Source organism: Neolamprologus multifasciatus, chromosome 7, assembly GCF_963576455.1.
Source record: "Neolamprologus multifasciatus chromosome 7, fNeoMul1.2, whole genome shotgun sequence".
Taxonomy (NCBI): domain Eukaryota; kingdom Metazoa; phylum Chordata; class Actinopteri; order Cichliformes; family Cichlidae; genus Neolamprologus; species Neolamprologus multifasciatus.
Window position 1 is genome coordinate 63,126,778 of NC_140445.1, and position 14,948 is coordinate 63,141,725.

Sequence of the window (14,948 nt, forward strand, 5' to 3'; positions counted from 1 at the left end):
TAGATCGACTGGTAAATTGAGAGCTTCGCTTTTACACTCAGCTCCCTCTTCACCACAACGGACCGGTGCAGCGTCTGCATCACTGCAGCTGCAGCCCCAATCCGTCTGTCGATCTCCGGCTCCCTTCTCCCATCACTCGTGAACAAGACCCCGAGATACTTGAACTCCTCCACTTGGGGCAGGAACTCATCCCCGACCCAGAGTGGGCACTCCACCCTGTTCCGGCTGAGAACCATGGCCTCAGATTTGGAGGTGCTGATCCTCATTCCTGCTGCTTCACACTCGGCTGCGAACCGCTCCAGTGCGAGCTGGAGGCCCTCACCCGATGAAGCCAACAGAACCACATCATCCGCAAAAATCAGAGATGAAAAAAACCAGACTCTGCTTCCTCCTCGGAAGACGCGTCAGTGGGATTAAGGAGGTCCTCGAAGTATTCCTTCCACCGCCTGACAATTTTCTCAGTCGACGTCAGCAGCGCTCCACCAGCACTATACACAGTGCAGGTAGAGCACCGCTTTCCCCTCCTGAGACGCCTGACGGTTTGCCAGAATCTCTTCGAGGCAGTCCGAAAGTCTTTTTCCATGGCCTCTCCGAACTCCTCCCACACCCGAGTTTTTGCTTCAGCCACTGCCCGAGCCGCATTCCGCTTGGCCTGTCGATACCTGTCGGCTGCCTCCGGAGTCCCACGGGCTAACCAAGCCCGATAGGACTCCTTCTTCAGCCTGGTGGCTCCCTTCACCTCTGGTGTCCACCATTTGGTTCGGGGATTACCACCACAACAGGCACCAACCACCTTGCAGCCGCAGCTCAATGCAGCAGCTTCGGCAATTGCGACGCTGAACATGGTCCATTCGGACTCGATGTCCCCCGCCTCCCTCGGAATGCTGTTGAAGCTCTGCCGGAGGTGTGCGTTGAAGATCTCGCGGACTGGGGCCTCTGCTAGTCGTTCCCAGCACACCCTCACTACACGTTTAGGTGCACCAGGTCTGTCCAGCGTCCTCCCCCGCCACCTGATCCAACTCACCACCAGGTGGTGATCAGTTGACAGCTCAGCCCCTCTCTTTACCCGAGTGTCCAGAACATATGGTCGCAGGGCTGGTGATACGATTACAAAATCGATCATCGACCTACGGCCTAGAGTGTCCTGGTGCCACGTGCACTTATGGACACTCTTATGTCCAAATAAAGTTTTACTTACATATACAAAATTCCCAATCTCCTCGATACCTGTAAAGGTTGTCAGCTTAATTTGAAGAAAATCTATGTGCTATAACAAACTATGGAACTGAGATTCAGTTTCAGTCATCCTGCATCAAGACCTGAAAGCAAGTCAGGTGAGCAGCACAATGTTAAGCCTTTATGTGTCTACAAAAAAATAAAGCACTACATTATGGAGGTAAAACAGGAAACAGGAAAGCTCATAAATATTACAATTTATTCGTTTAGTAGTAATAATAAAGGCACACCAAAGTCACTGGGACAAAAAGTGGAAACTGCCTTTGTTTATCAAAGCTTCTGCATGTCTCCTCCTCCTCCTCACCTTATAACACCGTCCAGTGGTGATGCTGCTTCTGCAGAGATCATTCTGCTGCAACTGTACACCTCTGCTGACTGGTTTTTTTCTTTATTATTGTATTTCTGGCTCTCTGTGCTAAGCCGGGAAATGGCAGACCAGATGTTTTCCTCTGGAAGGAAAGTACAGTGAAGTGTCAACGTCTTGGCTACTTGAGCGAGCCCTCTGGGTGACCCGAGTCGTGGAAGGAAGGGGCAGTTGGAGCAGCCGTGAACAGACTCGCATTGAGAATTACCACCACTGCCCTATTGGGAAATTATATTCAGGAAGCTGTGGGACTCTGACGGTGACACATGTGACATGAAAATTAGGCAGTGTTTCCATAGTGTTCGGATAAATGTTCCCACAGCGTTCGCTTTCTTTGCCACTTCTACTCACGAAACATTTATTCGCTGTATGTTCAGTATTTCCTCTGCTTTGGTGGAAACCTCTGTGGAATACAGAGCTGACAGTTGAGCCTGAGCAGTCCAGACTTTCATCGCCTGTCGTGGAGCAATTTATCAGTTAATGTGTGTCCCAGATATCCAACTTATGTCTGCTTTAGCTCCGACGTTTGTAACCAACATCACATTTATATTTTTTTAGGTCATTTTAAATCCAATTCTGGACCCAACATTAAGGAAATCCCTCTGATTTCAACTGTTTCCTTGCAGAATGTCTGCACTTTTAAAGAGCACTGCATGGAAACAGGGCGACCTTGAACTGCTTGTGAACCAAAGTTTCCATTGGGCTTGTGAAGGAATGCATTGGCGTTATACGTTCCCTGACTCTTGATTAGGTGTCGTGCAGAGCTTTAATGAAGTCTGCAGAAGTAATAATGTCACGTGGCTGTAGGTCAGGCTCCTTTGAAGTGAGTAAAACACAAACACAAGGGTTTGCATTTCTTAGCATATCAAACTAATATTGAGTGACCCTCCTGTCAGCTTAAAGTAGCAGAGATGAGAGAGTTGTGCACTCAGCGTGTGTCAAGGGCAGCCCAGCCATTAAGACATCCTTTGTAAAGCGACATACTGATTAATAAATCCGCAAAGAGCACACAAACACAAACACAAAACCAGCTTCTGGATTTGGCAACAGTCAAATAATCTGCCAGAGTTTTTTTAAAGAAACTAAACAAACTGCTACTACTGTCGTCCAAATGCTGTTATATAATTAAAATGATACATGGTTTAAAAAGTGTCATGTTTCGGCTGTGTGAAGGCAGCAAAAAGGTGGAGCCAAGAGCAGGACTCACAGAGGCACAGGTGAACTCAAAACCCTCAGCTTTATTGAGGAAACGCAGACTGAACAAAGAACTAACTAGACTGGAATGCAAATAAACTAGCAGGCATGCAAACAAAACACACGGGGGGTGGTAAGAGGATGAACAGACGTTAACGACACGACACCAAGTAGGGGAAGACACAGAGGCTGTATCCCAATTCAGGGTCTGCAGCCTTAAAGTACGCAGCCTCAACGATCCTCAAGGGCCGCGTACTTAGAGACCGCTAGGGCCGGAAGTGCGAGGCTTGTGAAATGGGACGGTCTAGCCTCCGTTGCGCTGCCCAGGTTGCCTAGCAACCATGATACTAACAGCTGGAAACATTTCATACAGCTTTGTTTGACAGAAATGAAGAAGAAAATCTTTTGTTCATTTGTTCATTTGTTTGTTTGTTTCTACATGAGCTTTGATCATTCTCTGTAAGATTAAGCTCAGCTATTGAACGGCGTATATTTTAAAGTAAAGGCTTTAAAACCAAGTTAGTACAAACGTCACTAATGTCACATAACGTCAACAGTAATGTTTTAATGTTCTTCGTTATTAAACATTTGCACATAAATAAGTGACATAATATTCAGTACTTACTTAAAGTTTACTCTTCGGGCGCACCTCGTCCGCCGTTTTTTTTTTTGGCAAAATTATCCACACCCACCGCCGCGCTATGCATTCTGGGATATGTTGGGCCACGAAGTCTACACCGCCACGTCCTTAAAATTCAGGGAAGTGAAGGACACATTTGAAGGCCGCATTTCGAGCAGCCTTCGAATTGGGACAGCCTTCGTCGCGTCGCTGTGACGTAATCGGCCTTAAAATGCGGCCTTTAAGGCTGCAGACCCTGAATTGGGAGACAGCCAGACACTAAATACACGTAGCAGCAATCAAGGGATGAGCAACAGGAGGGGAACACACCTGGGAGAAATCAAAGCTGACGGGACAGGGGACACGTAACCTGAACACACTCACATGAGACAGAGACCTTCAGAATAAAACAGGAAACTCACAGACACAGAACCAGGCAAGACACTGAACTAAACAGACAGATTCACAAGCAGAACGTGTGACACCATAGACAGACAGAGGGAACCTAAACTAAACATGAGGGCAAGATAACAAAACCTAAACCAGAAATAATCATCATCATCATCATCATCGGATAGCTAAAGAATCAGAATATAATTATAATCAAAACAGTATCACCAGAGAATAAGAGCTAATCCATAATGCAAAAATAAACCAAAACATAAGAAGCTCAAAATGCTGGGTCAAACCGACCCAGGACCGTGACAAAAAGTAAATATCAGTTTGTTTAAAACATTTTTGTTTGCATTACAATAGCATGTGTTGTCCTATTATATTACATAATAAGGTCTTGAAAAGTCATTGTTCTTCTGTAGTTATAAAGCACATGGTTATCAGTCAGTCACAAAGGTGAACACACATACAGTGGGGCAAAAAAGTATTTAGTCAGCCACCGATTGTGCAAGTTCCCCCACTTAAAATGATGACAGAGGTCAGTAATTTGCACCAGAGGTACACTTCAACTGTGAGAGACAGAATGTGAAAAAAAAATCCATGAATTCACATGGTAGGATTTGTAAAGAATTTATTCGTAAATCAGGGTGGAAAATAAGTATTTGGTCACCTCAAACAAGGAAAATCCCTGGCTCTCACAGACCTGTAACGTCTTCTGTAAGAAGCTTTTCTGTCCCCCACTCGTTACCTGTATGAATGGCACCTGTTTGACCTCATCATCTGTATAAAAGACACCTGTCCACAGCCTCAACCAGTCAGACTCCAAACTCCGCCATGGCCAAGACCAAAGAGCTTTCAAAGGACACCAGGAAAAGAATTGTAGACCTGCACCAGACTGGGAAGAGTGAATCTACAATAGGCAAGCAGCTTGGTGTGAAAAAATCAACTGTGGGAGCAATCATCAGAAAATGGAAGACATACAAGACCACTGATAATCTCCCTCGATCTGGGGCTCCACGCAAGATCTCATCCCGTGGGGTCAAAATGATCATGAGAACGGTGAGCAAAGATCCCAGAACCACACGGGGGGACCTGGTGAATGACCTGCAGAGAGCTGGGACCAAAGTAACAAAGGTCACCATCAGTAACACACTACAACGGCAGGGAATCAAATCCCGCAGTGCCAGACGTGTTCCGCTGCTGAAGCCAGTGCATGTCCAGGCCCGTCTGAAGTTTGCCAGAGAGCACATGGATGATACAGCAGAGGATTGGGAGAATGTCATGTGGTCAGATGAAACCAAAGTAGAACTTTTTGGTATAAACTCAACTCGTCGTGTTTGGAGGAAGAAGAATACTGAGTTGCATCCCAAGAACACCATACCTACTGTGAAGCATGGGGGTGGAAACATCATGCTATGGGGCTGTTTTTCTGCCAAGGGGGCAGGACGACTGATCCGTGTTAAGGACAGAATGAATGGGGCCAAGTATCGTGAGATTTTGAGCCAAAACCTCCTTCCATCAGTGAGAACTTTGAAGATGAAACGAGGCTGGGTCTTCCAACATGACAATGATCCAAAACACACCGCCCGGGCAACAAAGGAGTGGCTCCGTAAGAAGCATTTGAAAGTCCTGGAGTGGCCTAGCCAGTCTCCAGACCTCAACCCCATAGAAAATCTGTGGCGGGAGTTGAAAGTCCGTGTTGCTCGGCGACAGCCCCAAAACATCACTGCTCTTGAGAAGATCTGCATGGAGGAATGGGCCAAAATACCAGCTACTGTGTGTGCAAACCTGGTAAAGACCTATAGTAAACGTTTGACCTCTGTTATTGCCAACAAAGGTTATGTTACAAAGTATTGAGTTGTATTTTTGTTATTGACCAAATACTTATTTTCCACCCTGATTTACAAATAAATTCTTTACAAATCCTACCATGTGAATTCATGGATTTTTTTTTTCACATTCTGTCTCTCACAGTTGAAGTGTACCTCTGGTGCAAATTACTGACCTCTGTCATCATTTTAAGTGGGGGAACTTGCACAATCGGTGGCTGACTAAATACTTTTTTGCCCCACTGTATTGTATATGTATTTCCATTCATATGGATTCCATATGGCTGTTGTAAACACTGATGCAGGATGAGTGGATTAGAGAAGGCCAGAGGTAGAGGTTTGAATTCTTCTATTTTACATAATTAAAACCAGAACACGGCTTCAGGGATTAATGATGGACATCTCTTGTTAATACTGACATTTTATACGCTGAGCAATCAAGCTGTTAGAAATGAAAATGATTGCCACATGTATTGATAATAAAAAAAAAAGTTACAGGCTTTGGGTGATGGTGGAATAATAATACGACCTCGCCTGAGGTTTTCTCTGTGCTGTTTACTGATTACATGCAAAGAGGACAACTTTAATAAAGGTGAGCTCAATAGAAACTGAAGTGTTTGTGGTCCCGGCGCTGGGTTTTGATTCTCTTTTCTCAGCTGTGGTCAACATGGAGCATGAAGGAGCTAGACTCGTTTGAAATGAATCTAATTACATAAGCCCAGATGATATGTAGTAAACATAGCTTGTTTGAGAGCCCATGGGGGTTTTGCCTGGTTGGTAATGCAACCTAGATTGTTTGCTCTGTGCAAATATGGCTTTAAACGCCTGCGTGCTCTCTCAGTCTTCTCAGTCAGAGAACAGGATGTGTGATGTATGATGGTTGTTACCTGCTGCCGTCTGAATGCCAATTTCCAAAGAAGCAAACACACGATCAGTTTACCTTAACTGATAATGATCTTTTAGAATTACTGAAATACATTATAGCATTATAGGAAAACATGAGGAGGAGCTGCAGTACTTGATCTTGTGAAGTGAAAATGATGACACGTGTAATTCCTGGCAGCATTATGACATCACGATTCTTTTAAAGGCATATAAGTCATATAATGCATCATCCCCAATTTGCAGTGCATTGTGTTGGTTTATATGGTACATTGTGGCATATGGGTTTATGTTCTATTAAACAATAAGCAACAGCGGGGCAGTATTTTATGGTATTATGACAGACTTTAGGTCATTAAACAAGAGCAGAGCAGATTAAAATGATACATTTCTTTCAGTTATATATGGTCTACAACCTCTCTACATCTAAACACCTCTTTTATGTTCTGATTTAGAGTCTTCAAAGTGAGTTAATCTTTTTCTCAATAATTAACAGGCAAAAAAATAACATGCAAATTCCGCCTGCGCACACCAAGTGACTTCACTGTGTTTATGGTGGCAACTACGTGTGCTTCTACCTCCCTCTATAGGCCATTTCTGGTGTTGCCGCCTCTGATGGAGTGGGTGCGCGTAGCTGTGGTTCACACCGAGCACAGACGCAGCTTCACTGTGGACAGCGATGATGTGCGGCAGGCTGCCAGGCTGCTGCTGCCCGGAGTGGACTGTGAGCCCCGCCAGCTCCGGTAGGCCCGGGAGTGAGTGGGCTCGCGCTTGAGCTGCAGAACATGTGTGCAGTCAACTTCTTCATCTGAACCCACAAAAAGCACACACGCACACATGTCAATTATACATGCAGGGAAAGATGTGCGTGTTTCACGTCCTCCCTGTAGTGTCAAGAAGTAAAGCCTGCAAGGTGTTTAGGGAAAACACTGCACGTAGCAAACAGCAATACTTGTCAGCTTGCACTCACTTTGTGTGCTGTGCTTTTCAGAACGGATGACTGCTTCTGTGCCTCAAGGAAACTGGATGCTGCCTCTACTGAGGCAAAGTTCCTGCAGGATTTGGGCTTCCGCATGCTCAGCTGTGGACGCACAGACTTGGTAAAGCAGGCTGTCAACCTGCTAGGGCCGGATGGTATCAACAGCATGAGTGAGCAGGTTAGAAACACAGTCAACATCTTTAATAATGCATATACCGGCACATTTGTTCTCATGAACACATCAACACACACACACACAGCCTGTGGAAGTGTTTATTTTGTTTGTTTGGTAAACTGAGGTTCCTCCGCTTCTGAGCACAGTGCTGACTCTTGAGCTAAAAGGCAGTTATGCATATTAAATCTTATTTTGACATATATTTTCCTGCATTAGAGCTCTGCACTATATCATGACTTCCACCTCAAGTACAGTAAATCATCAGGGGAATACTGCAAGTGTAGCTCCTGATTTTCCTCGGGAAAAATCAACATTCAGTTCAGGGCTGAGCTTAGCAGAAGCTTTCACATACAGAGCGCTGTACTGCATGTGTCCGTCAGACTGCCTCGGGTTGTGTCCCAGATGGCCCAGAGGAGATCTTAATTCATGTGGTATCCTTTAAAATGCTCATCAGAAGCAGAATGTCGCTGCCATCGAACTCAACCCTGAATTTGAGCTGTCGAGAAGACAAGCAGACCAAGCATTAAGTAGCTTGTTCTGTAGCTAAAAACAAATGGTTTAACTCATGTTCACATTACTCAGTGGGAGGATAAGAAACGTGACATTCCCCTGAGAAAAGTGCTTGAAAATGGTGTCCTGGAGCGAATTTTTAGATGTGGTTATGCCATTGAGTGTTTCAAGAAAATGAAAGATTAAATCACAGCTGCTTTCGTTCTCTGTGCATGTACTTGTGTAGGGTATGACCCCGCTGATGTACGCTTGTGTCCGTGGAGACGAGGCCATGGTGCAGATGCTGCTGGATGCAGGAGCAGATATTAACAGCGAGGTCAGTGGTTAAAAAGAAAGAAAGAAAACCTTTATGTCTGCTGTTCTGCTTTTGACATTGAGCAGAAGTCAGCAGAACTGAACCAGGCTGCTTTGATTAGAGAATAGAAATGTCGTTTACCTTTTCTGTATTATAAGATTGAGCTGCTGAGTATAACTGAAGTCTCTTTGTCAGACGTTAGCACTCTTTATGCCCATTTTATATGTAGGCAATTTAAATTAATAGTACTGAAATAACGGTACGCATTAATGTAACAAATGTATGTTATTTTTCCTTTAAATTGGAGAAAACCAAACACGTCATCCGTCATTTCCTCTCGTTTTCTCCCATGTGTCGTGCGGCTAAATGTATAAGAGGTGAAGATCATGAGGCGCTCGCTGCTGTGCTCTTATACGCTGAAATCTATTTGCATTTCAGCAGTTAGAGTGTGAAACGTGACACAGAGGTTTCCTGCTGACTCATTCTTTTCTACGTCCGGGAAAAAATAGAGATCAGCTGACGTAAAGCGAGCAGGATTCCTCCACAGAGTCTGCAGAGAATCGTGACGGCATCCTTTGACTCTGCGCACACATGAGCGAGGTCATTCAGTTGAGGTCTCATGATCCTGATCTCCGTTAGTCACTTCAGCGACAACGTGTCCCATCAGCTATTGTGTCAGAGTTGATTTGCAGCCCACTGCATTCATGACAGCTGGCCAAAGCACAAAGCACTGTCCACGACTAAAACCTAAAGACCCACTTTAATATTCATTTCAGGCATGTGTATTTCCATTTTTAGAAATGTATTATGTATGAATTTTGTTTCAAAATTTATCGTGTACTTTCATTGCATGAATCGGGTACCAATGATAAACAGTTCCTGCTGGTTTCTAAATCAAAGGACATAAGAAAAAAAAAAAAGACCCTGCGGACTAATACTACAGGTTCCAGTAGTGGAAAAAGTTTAAGTGACTAATAATTTTCCGATCCAAAATGATCCATAATTACTTACTAATTATGGAATATTGAATAAGCCAAAATAGCAAAGTGGAACTTTGGGATTATCTCCCCAAACTCAGAGGATGGTGTTCTCGAGGGACATGTAGAAGATAAGGGTTATGTCCCCAAAGTGCTGACAGGTGGACTCATGTAAGGATGAAGGACCTAAGTGCTCCAACAGAGAATCTCTTCTCAGTCTGATAGTATAGACCAGGGGTGGGCGATCTCAGTCCACGGGGGCCGGTGTCCCTGCAGGTTTTAGATCTCACCTTGGGTCAACACACCTGAATCACATGATTAGGCAAGGCAAGTTTATTTGTATAGCACAATTCAACAACAAGGTGATTCAAAGTGCTTTACAGAGACATTAGAAACAAAAACAAATAAATGATTTAAAATTGATTAAAACAAGCAAACTAACTAACTAATTAACAAACAAACAAACAAAACAGTATATAAAATCAAAACAGATAAAATCAGAACAGTAGATAAAATCAGTAGTTAAAATGTAAGTTTTAAAATTTAAGCTTAAGTGTGGATTTGGTGCTTTATTTAAATGCAGCTGAGAACAGGTGAGTCTTCAACCTGGATTTAAATAAACTGAGTGTTTCAGCTGATCTGAGGCTTTCTGGGAGTTTGTTCCAGATATAAGGAGCATAAAAGCTGAATGCAGCTTCTCCGTGTCTGGTTCTGACTCTGGGAACTGATAAAAGACCGGATCCAGATGACCTGAGGGATTAGTTTGTTACCAGGCCTCTGGAGAACTTCAGGACATGTTGAGGAGCTAATTTAGCCATTTAAATCAGCTGTGTTGGTCCGAGGACACATCTAAAACCTGCAGGACACCGGCCCTCGTGGACAGAGATTGCCCACCCCTGCTATAGACTGTAGCTCTTGCAGAGGAAAACCTTGGCCAGCTTACACAATATACAGTAACTACAATAAGTAATAAAAAAATACTATTATTGTTTCATTGCACTTCACATGCACCCCTCATGTGTATTTCCCCTCTTCTGTATTCAGCTGGTACCTGATTCATACAACAAATGACACTATTAAGTACCAATTCATAAAATCTAATGGACATCGCAGCCTCGTTTTCTCCCAGAGCAGTTTAAGTAAAAACATGTCCCTTTGTGCTTTGTTCATGCTCCTGTGTCTCGTGTATGTCACATTTTTAGTTTTTAAACCTGGCCAACGAGCTGAGCACTTGGAGAGGTCAATTCAGAGCGCTGTCAGAAAACGCCGAAGCAGAGGGTGAAAAGTGAGGGTGAAACCATTAGGACAAGGCCTAACTAGACAGATCAATTCATCGTGTTCATTAGGAGGCAAACACAGTGGCAGGATGTCCTCTGCAGCCCCATGATTCCTGGTTAATTACTCTAGTTTCTCCTGTAGAGCTTGCTCTCTCCCCGTCTCCCCTCCCTTCAGCTGCTTGTCTTGTGCCTCGTAGGCCATGCAGTAGATTTAATGGCTTCGTATCTCTCTCCCTCACCTTTGTCCCTCCTACCTACCCAACCCGCCTACCTGTGTCCCTTCCCCAGGTGCCAAACTCAGTGCACAAGCACCCCTCAGTCTTTCCCGAAACACGGCAGGCGACGCCCCTCACTTTCGCTGTGTTACACGGACATGTGCCTGTGGTGCAGGTAGTGACATTTTCTCTCACCTGTGATTCTCTCATCGTGACCTTTTGTTGTGCTTCAGCTCATGGTTGGTCATCATTGCCATTTCTGCCATCAAAGCTTCTCAGTGGTGATGATGACGGCTCTCCACTAAGAGTTTTCTCCTCTCTCTCTCTCTTTCTCTCTTTATTTTCCGTTTGTGAAAATGTCCTAGTTGCTAAATATATACAACATGAGCTTTATACATTTAAAGAGGGCAATTGTGCAGCCATGCTTTAGGTCAGCACATGGCTACCTCCAGACAATTTGCACTTTTGAGCAAATGGATCAAACTGAGTTTAGCAAGTGGAAAATGGAAACACAGCAGCCTAATTGTTATCGAACTCATTTAACTATTTCTGTTTGCCCTCTGAGGGATCTGATTTTGAATCATTAGAGTCCAGCGGAAAATGTTTTGGTAGTGCTACATTTTGGCATCAGAAAACTGAAACCCTAAAGTTAAAAAAAGAGTCAATTCGGTGTAAAGTCATAGAAAGTATTACCATTAAAATGTAACAAATTCATGAAATATCTTTCATTAAGGAGATGGTCTAGATCAGCGGTCCCCAACCCCCGGGCCTCGGACCGGTATCGGTCCGTGAGTCGTTTGGTACCGGGCCACGAGAGTTGAGGCTCAGGTGCGAAACGTATAGTTTTCAGGGTTTTTATCGGTTTTCAGCGTTATTTTGTTATCGTTTTTATCGTTTACTCGGTTTTCCTGGACCTTTTCACGTGTGTTAGGAATAAATTTTCTTTTTTTTGGTACCGGTACTAGTTTTATTTTGTCGTATTTATCCACAACACCTTAAAGGCCGGTCCATGAAAATATTGTTGGGCATAAACCGGTCCGTGGCACAAAAAAGGTTGGGGACCGCTGGTCTAGATCATTATCTCATTAAAAATAAATAAATAAATGAACAATTTTAATAAAATTGATTTATTATCATCAAATATCCTGCAGTCAGTGTCATTTTAAGTCTTCTGTTTATTTCTGATAGGATCTGTTTATATGAAGAACTTGAAGAGCAGTTTACTTTTGCTGAAAATAAGTCTTCCTAGAAGTATAGTACAGGTGAATTATCTGAATGTTGATAAAGTAAAGTTAAACTGGCCTGAAAGGGTCCTGAATGTAGGCTGGTTCAATTCTTATCATAATCATACACATCTTAAAATGGCTAGAAATATAACAGGCAACCTGCACATTTCTGTGTGTTCTCTGGTTTTTGGGGAAGAGGTACTGAAAGACACTTGAAGAGTGCCTCAAAGAACCTATAACAGCATCCCATAAGTGTATGTGCCAGGCCCTAAATCTTTCATGCCTTCAGAGCTTGCTAAAGCAGAATTTGGGCCGACAGTAACAGATTTTGCTGCAGCAGCCAGGTTTCTTTTACATCGCTGAAAGAGCCTACATAAAGTTAAGAACATGTCTTTAGGTGTGGAAACATTGTCTGTATGTATTTAAAATATTCAAGAAAAAAGGATTCAGTTCCTGGATTGTCTGTAATTGAGTTTTTCCAGCTTTTTTGGTTGTGGTTTCGCTTCTTATTATATAGATATATCTCTATATCTCTATATCTCTCTATATATATATATATATATATATATATATATATATATATATATATATATATATATATATATATATATATATATATATATATATATATATATATATATATATATATATATATAGAGAGAGAGAGAGAGAGAGAGAGAGATAGAGAGATATATATATAGAGAGAGAGAGAGATATATAGAGATATATATATATAGAGAGAGAGATATATATAGATATATATATATATATATAGAGAGAGAGAGATATATAGATATATATATATATAGAGAGAGAGAAAGATATAGAGATATATATATATAGAGAGAGAGATATATATAGATATATATATATCTCTCTCTCTCTATATATATATATATATATAGAGAGAGAGAGAGATATATAGAGATATATATATATAGAGAGAGAGATATATATAGAGATATATATATATATATAGAGAGAGAGAGATATATATAGATATATATATATATAGAGAGAGAGAGAGAGAGATATAGATATATATATATAGAGAGAGAGAGATATAGAGAGATATATAGATATATATATATATAGAGAGAGAGAGAGAGATTTTTTTTGTACAATTTTGTAATGTGAAAATAAAGAAACTAATAGAAAATTAGCAACCTTTAACATTTAATAGCAAACAACACTACTGTGTATGGGACTTGTAAAATGCATTTTTTTTTTAAAAAAACAAAGCAGACAAACTAAACTTAAAGTTGGCCAAAATTGACATTCATACATTTGACTTTCATCTATTTATTTTATTTCTCCAAAAGTAGCACTTCTGTTTTAAAGAGATATATAGAAATAATAGGCAGTGTTTTAAACTAGCCAGCTTTAAACTAACCATCCTGACATCAAATTAAACTCATTAGCAAATGACTCTTTCCTCTTCCCCTCACTCTGCTCTCTTGTCTTCTTCTTTGTCTCTCTCTCTTTGTCAATCATGCTCACGTGCATCCTCACCTGCAGCTGCTGCTGGATGCCAAAGCCAACGTGGAAGGCTCCCTGCAGGATGGGATGGAGAACTACACGGAGACACCGCTGCAGCTGGCTGCTGCTGCAGGTACTAAGACACAGCAGGACTCCCATCTTCCACCTCCTGTATCACACCATGCTGTCAGCAGCAGCTGGCCATCTATACTCAGCTGATAACAACACCTGAGTGTCAGCATGATCAGTGGCTGAATTACAAGTTTAGAAGCTTGCTTCTCCTGGGGGCTGGAAGAATAAAGACAAATAGAGCCATGAATGTGGAACAAATGATGAAACGTGTGCTTCTCTCTCATCTTTCTCTCGGTCTCATTTTCGTTTAATCTTATTATTTCCGTGTGTGTGTGCGTGTTTAAACTGAGCCAGTCATTTTTCATGTGCAGGTAACTTTGAGCTGGTGAGTTTGCTGCTGGAGCGAGGCGCTGACCCCATGGTGGGAACTATGTACCGCAATGGAATTTCTACTGCACCACAAGGCGATATGAACTCCTATAGCCTGGCAGCAGCACATGGGCACAGGTAGGTGACGAATGCATTCATGTTCCCTTCAACAGCAAACATACAAGCACTGTGTACTCAGCGTATAATCTTATTTATGTACAAACACAACTTCCTTAGAGGACGTCTGTAAAATGAGCACCACAGGTCTTCAGTTTCCTGCATGAGTAACCTCCTGTTGTCTTTCTGCTGTTTTCAAAGTATTGTTAAGACTTGAAACTCTGCAAAACTATTTTAAACGTTTGGCTTAACAAAATGGCAAAACTGACAGGGTTACACTGCAAACAGTGTACAATACTGTATTGTCTTTTAATAATCGATCCAGAATAGTTTCTGTTAATGCTTTGCTTTACAAGCTTGTCTGTATAAACGGTCTCTGTTTTTGTGTCTTTGCCTTTCTTGCTGCCAGCAAGCAAAAACTGTAATTAGCAGAGAATTTTCCATTTGAATTATATGTTTCCACTTCGTTTTGTGTCAAATTATGTGGTTGTTCAGAAATCATTCTGAAATATAGACCTGTAAAATATAGCATTATGTCAAACCAGTAGTTTTGTTGTTTGTTTTTGGTTTTTGATAGTTATTTTTCAGGCTAGACAGCTGTATTTTTGGATTTTAAAACTAAAAGCATCTTTAGTCAGGTGGGTTTTGCATAAAATTGTATAAAAGCCCATGTGTGTAATTGCTGTTTACCACTGAATATAGTATACTTTACATGCCACAAATATATAGCTCTTTGTATA

The 14,948-nt window shown here is 42.1% G+C and overlaps 1 protein-coding gene across 2 annotated transcripts in view; it reads left to right on the forward strand.

Annotated features, from left to right (window-relative positions):
- The window catches only part of abtb3b (ankyrin repeat and BTB domain containing 3b), an 88,079-nt gene that overhangs the window by 66,855 nt on the left and 6,276 nt on the right, over positions 1-14,948 (forward strand). Inside the window, exons 4-9 of one of the 2 annotated variants that reach the window (XM_085166607.1) lie at positions 7,108-7,260; positions 7,509-7,674; positions 8,408-8,497; positions 11,019-11,120; positions 13,690-13,783; positions 14,094-14,229. In XM_085166607.1, the coding sequence (XP_085022733.1) occupies positions 7,108-7,260; positions 7,509-7,674; positions 8,408-8,497; positions 11,019-11,120; positions 13,690-13,783; positions 14,094-14,229 (741 nt within the window). The remainder of the gene's footprint in view (positions 1-7,107; positions 7,261-7,508; positions 7,675-8,407; positions 8,498-11,018; positions 11,121-13,689; positions 13,784-14,093; positions 14,230-14,948) is intronic. The other variant, XM_085166608.1, reaches the window with a different exon arrangement.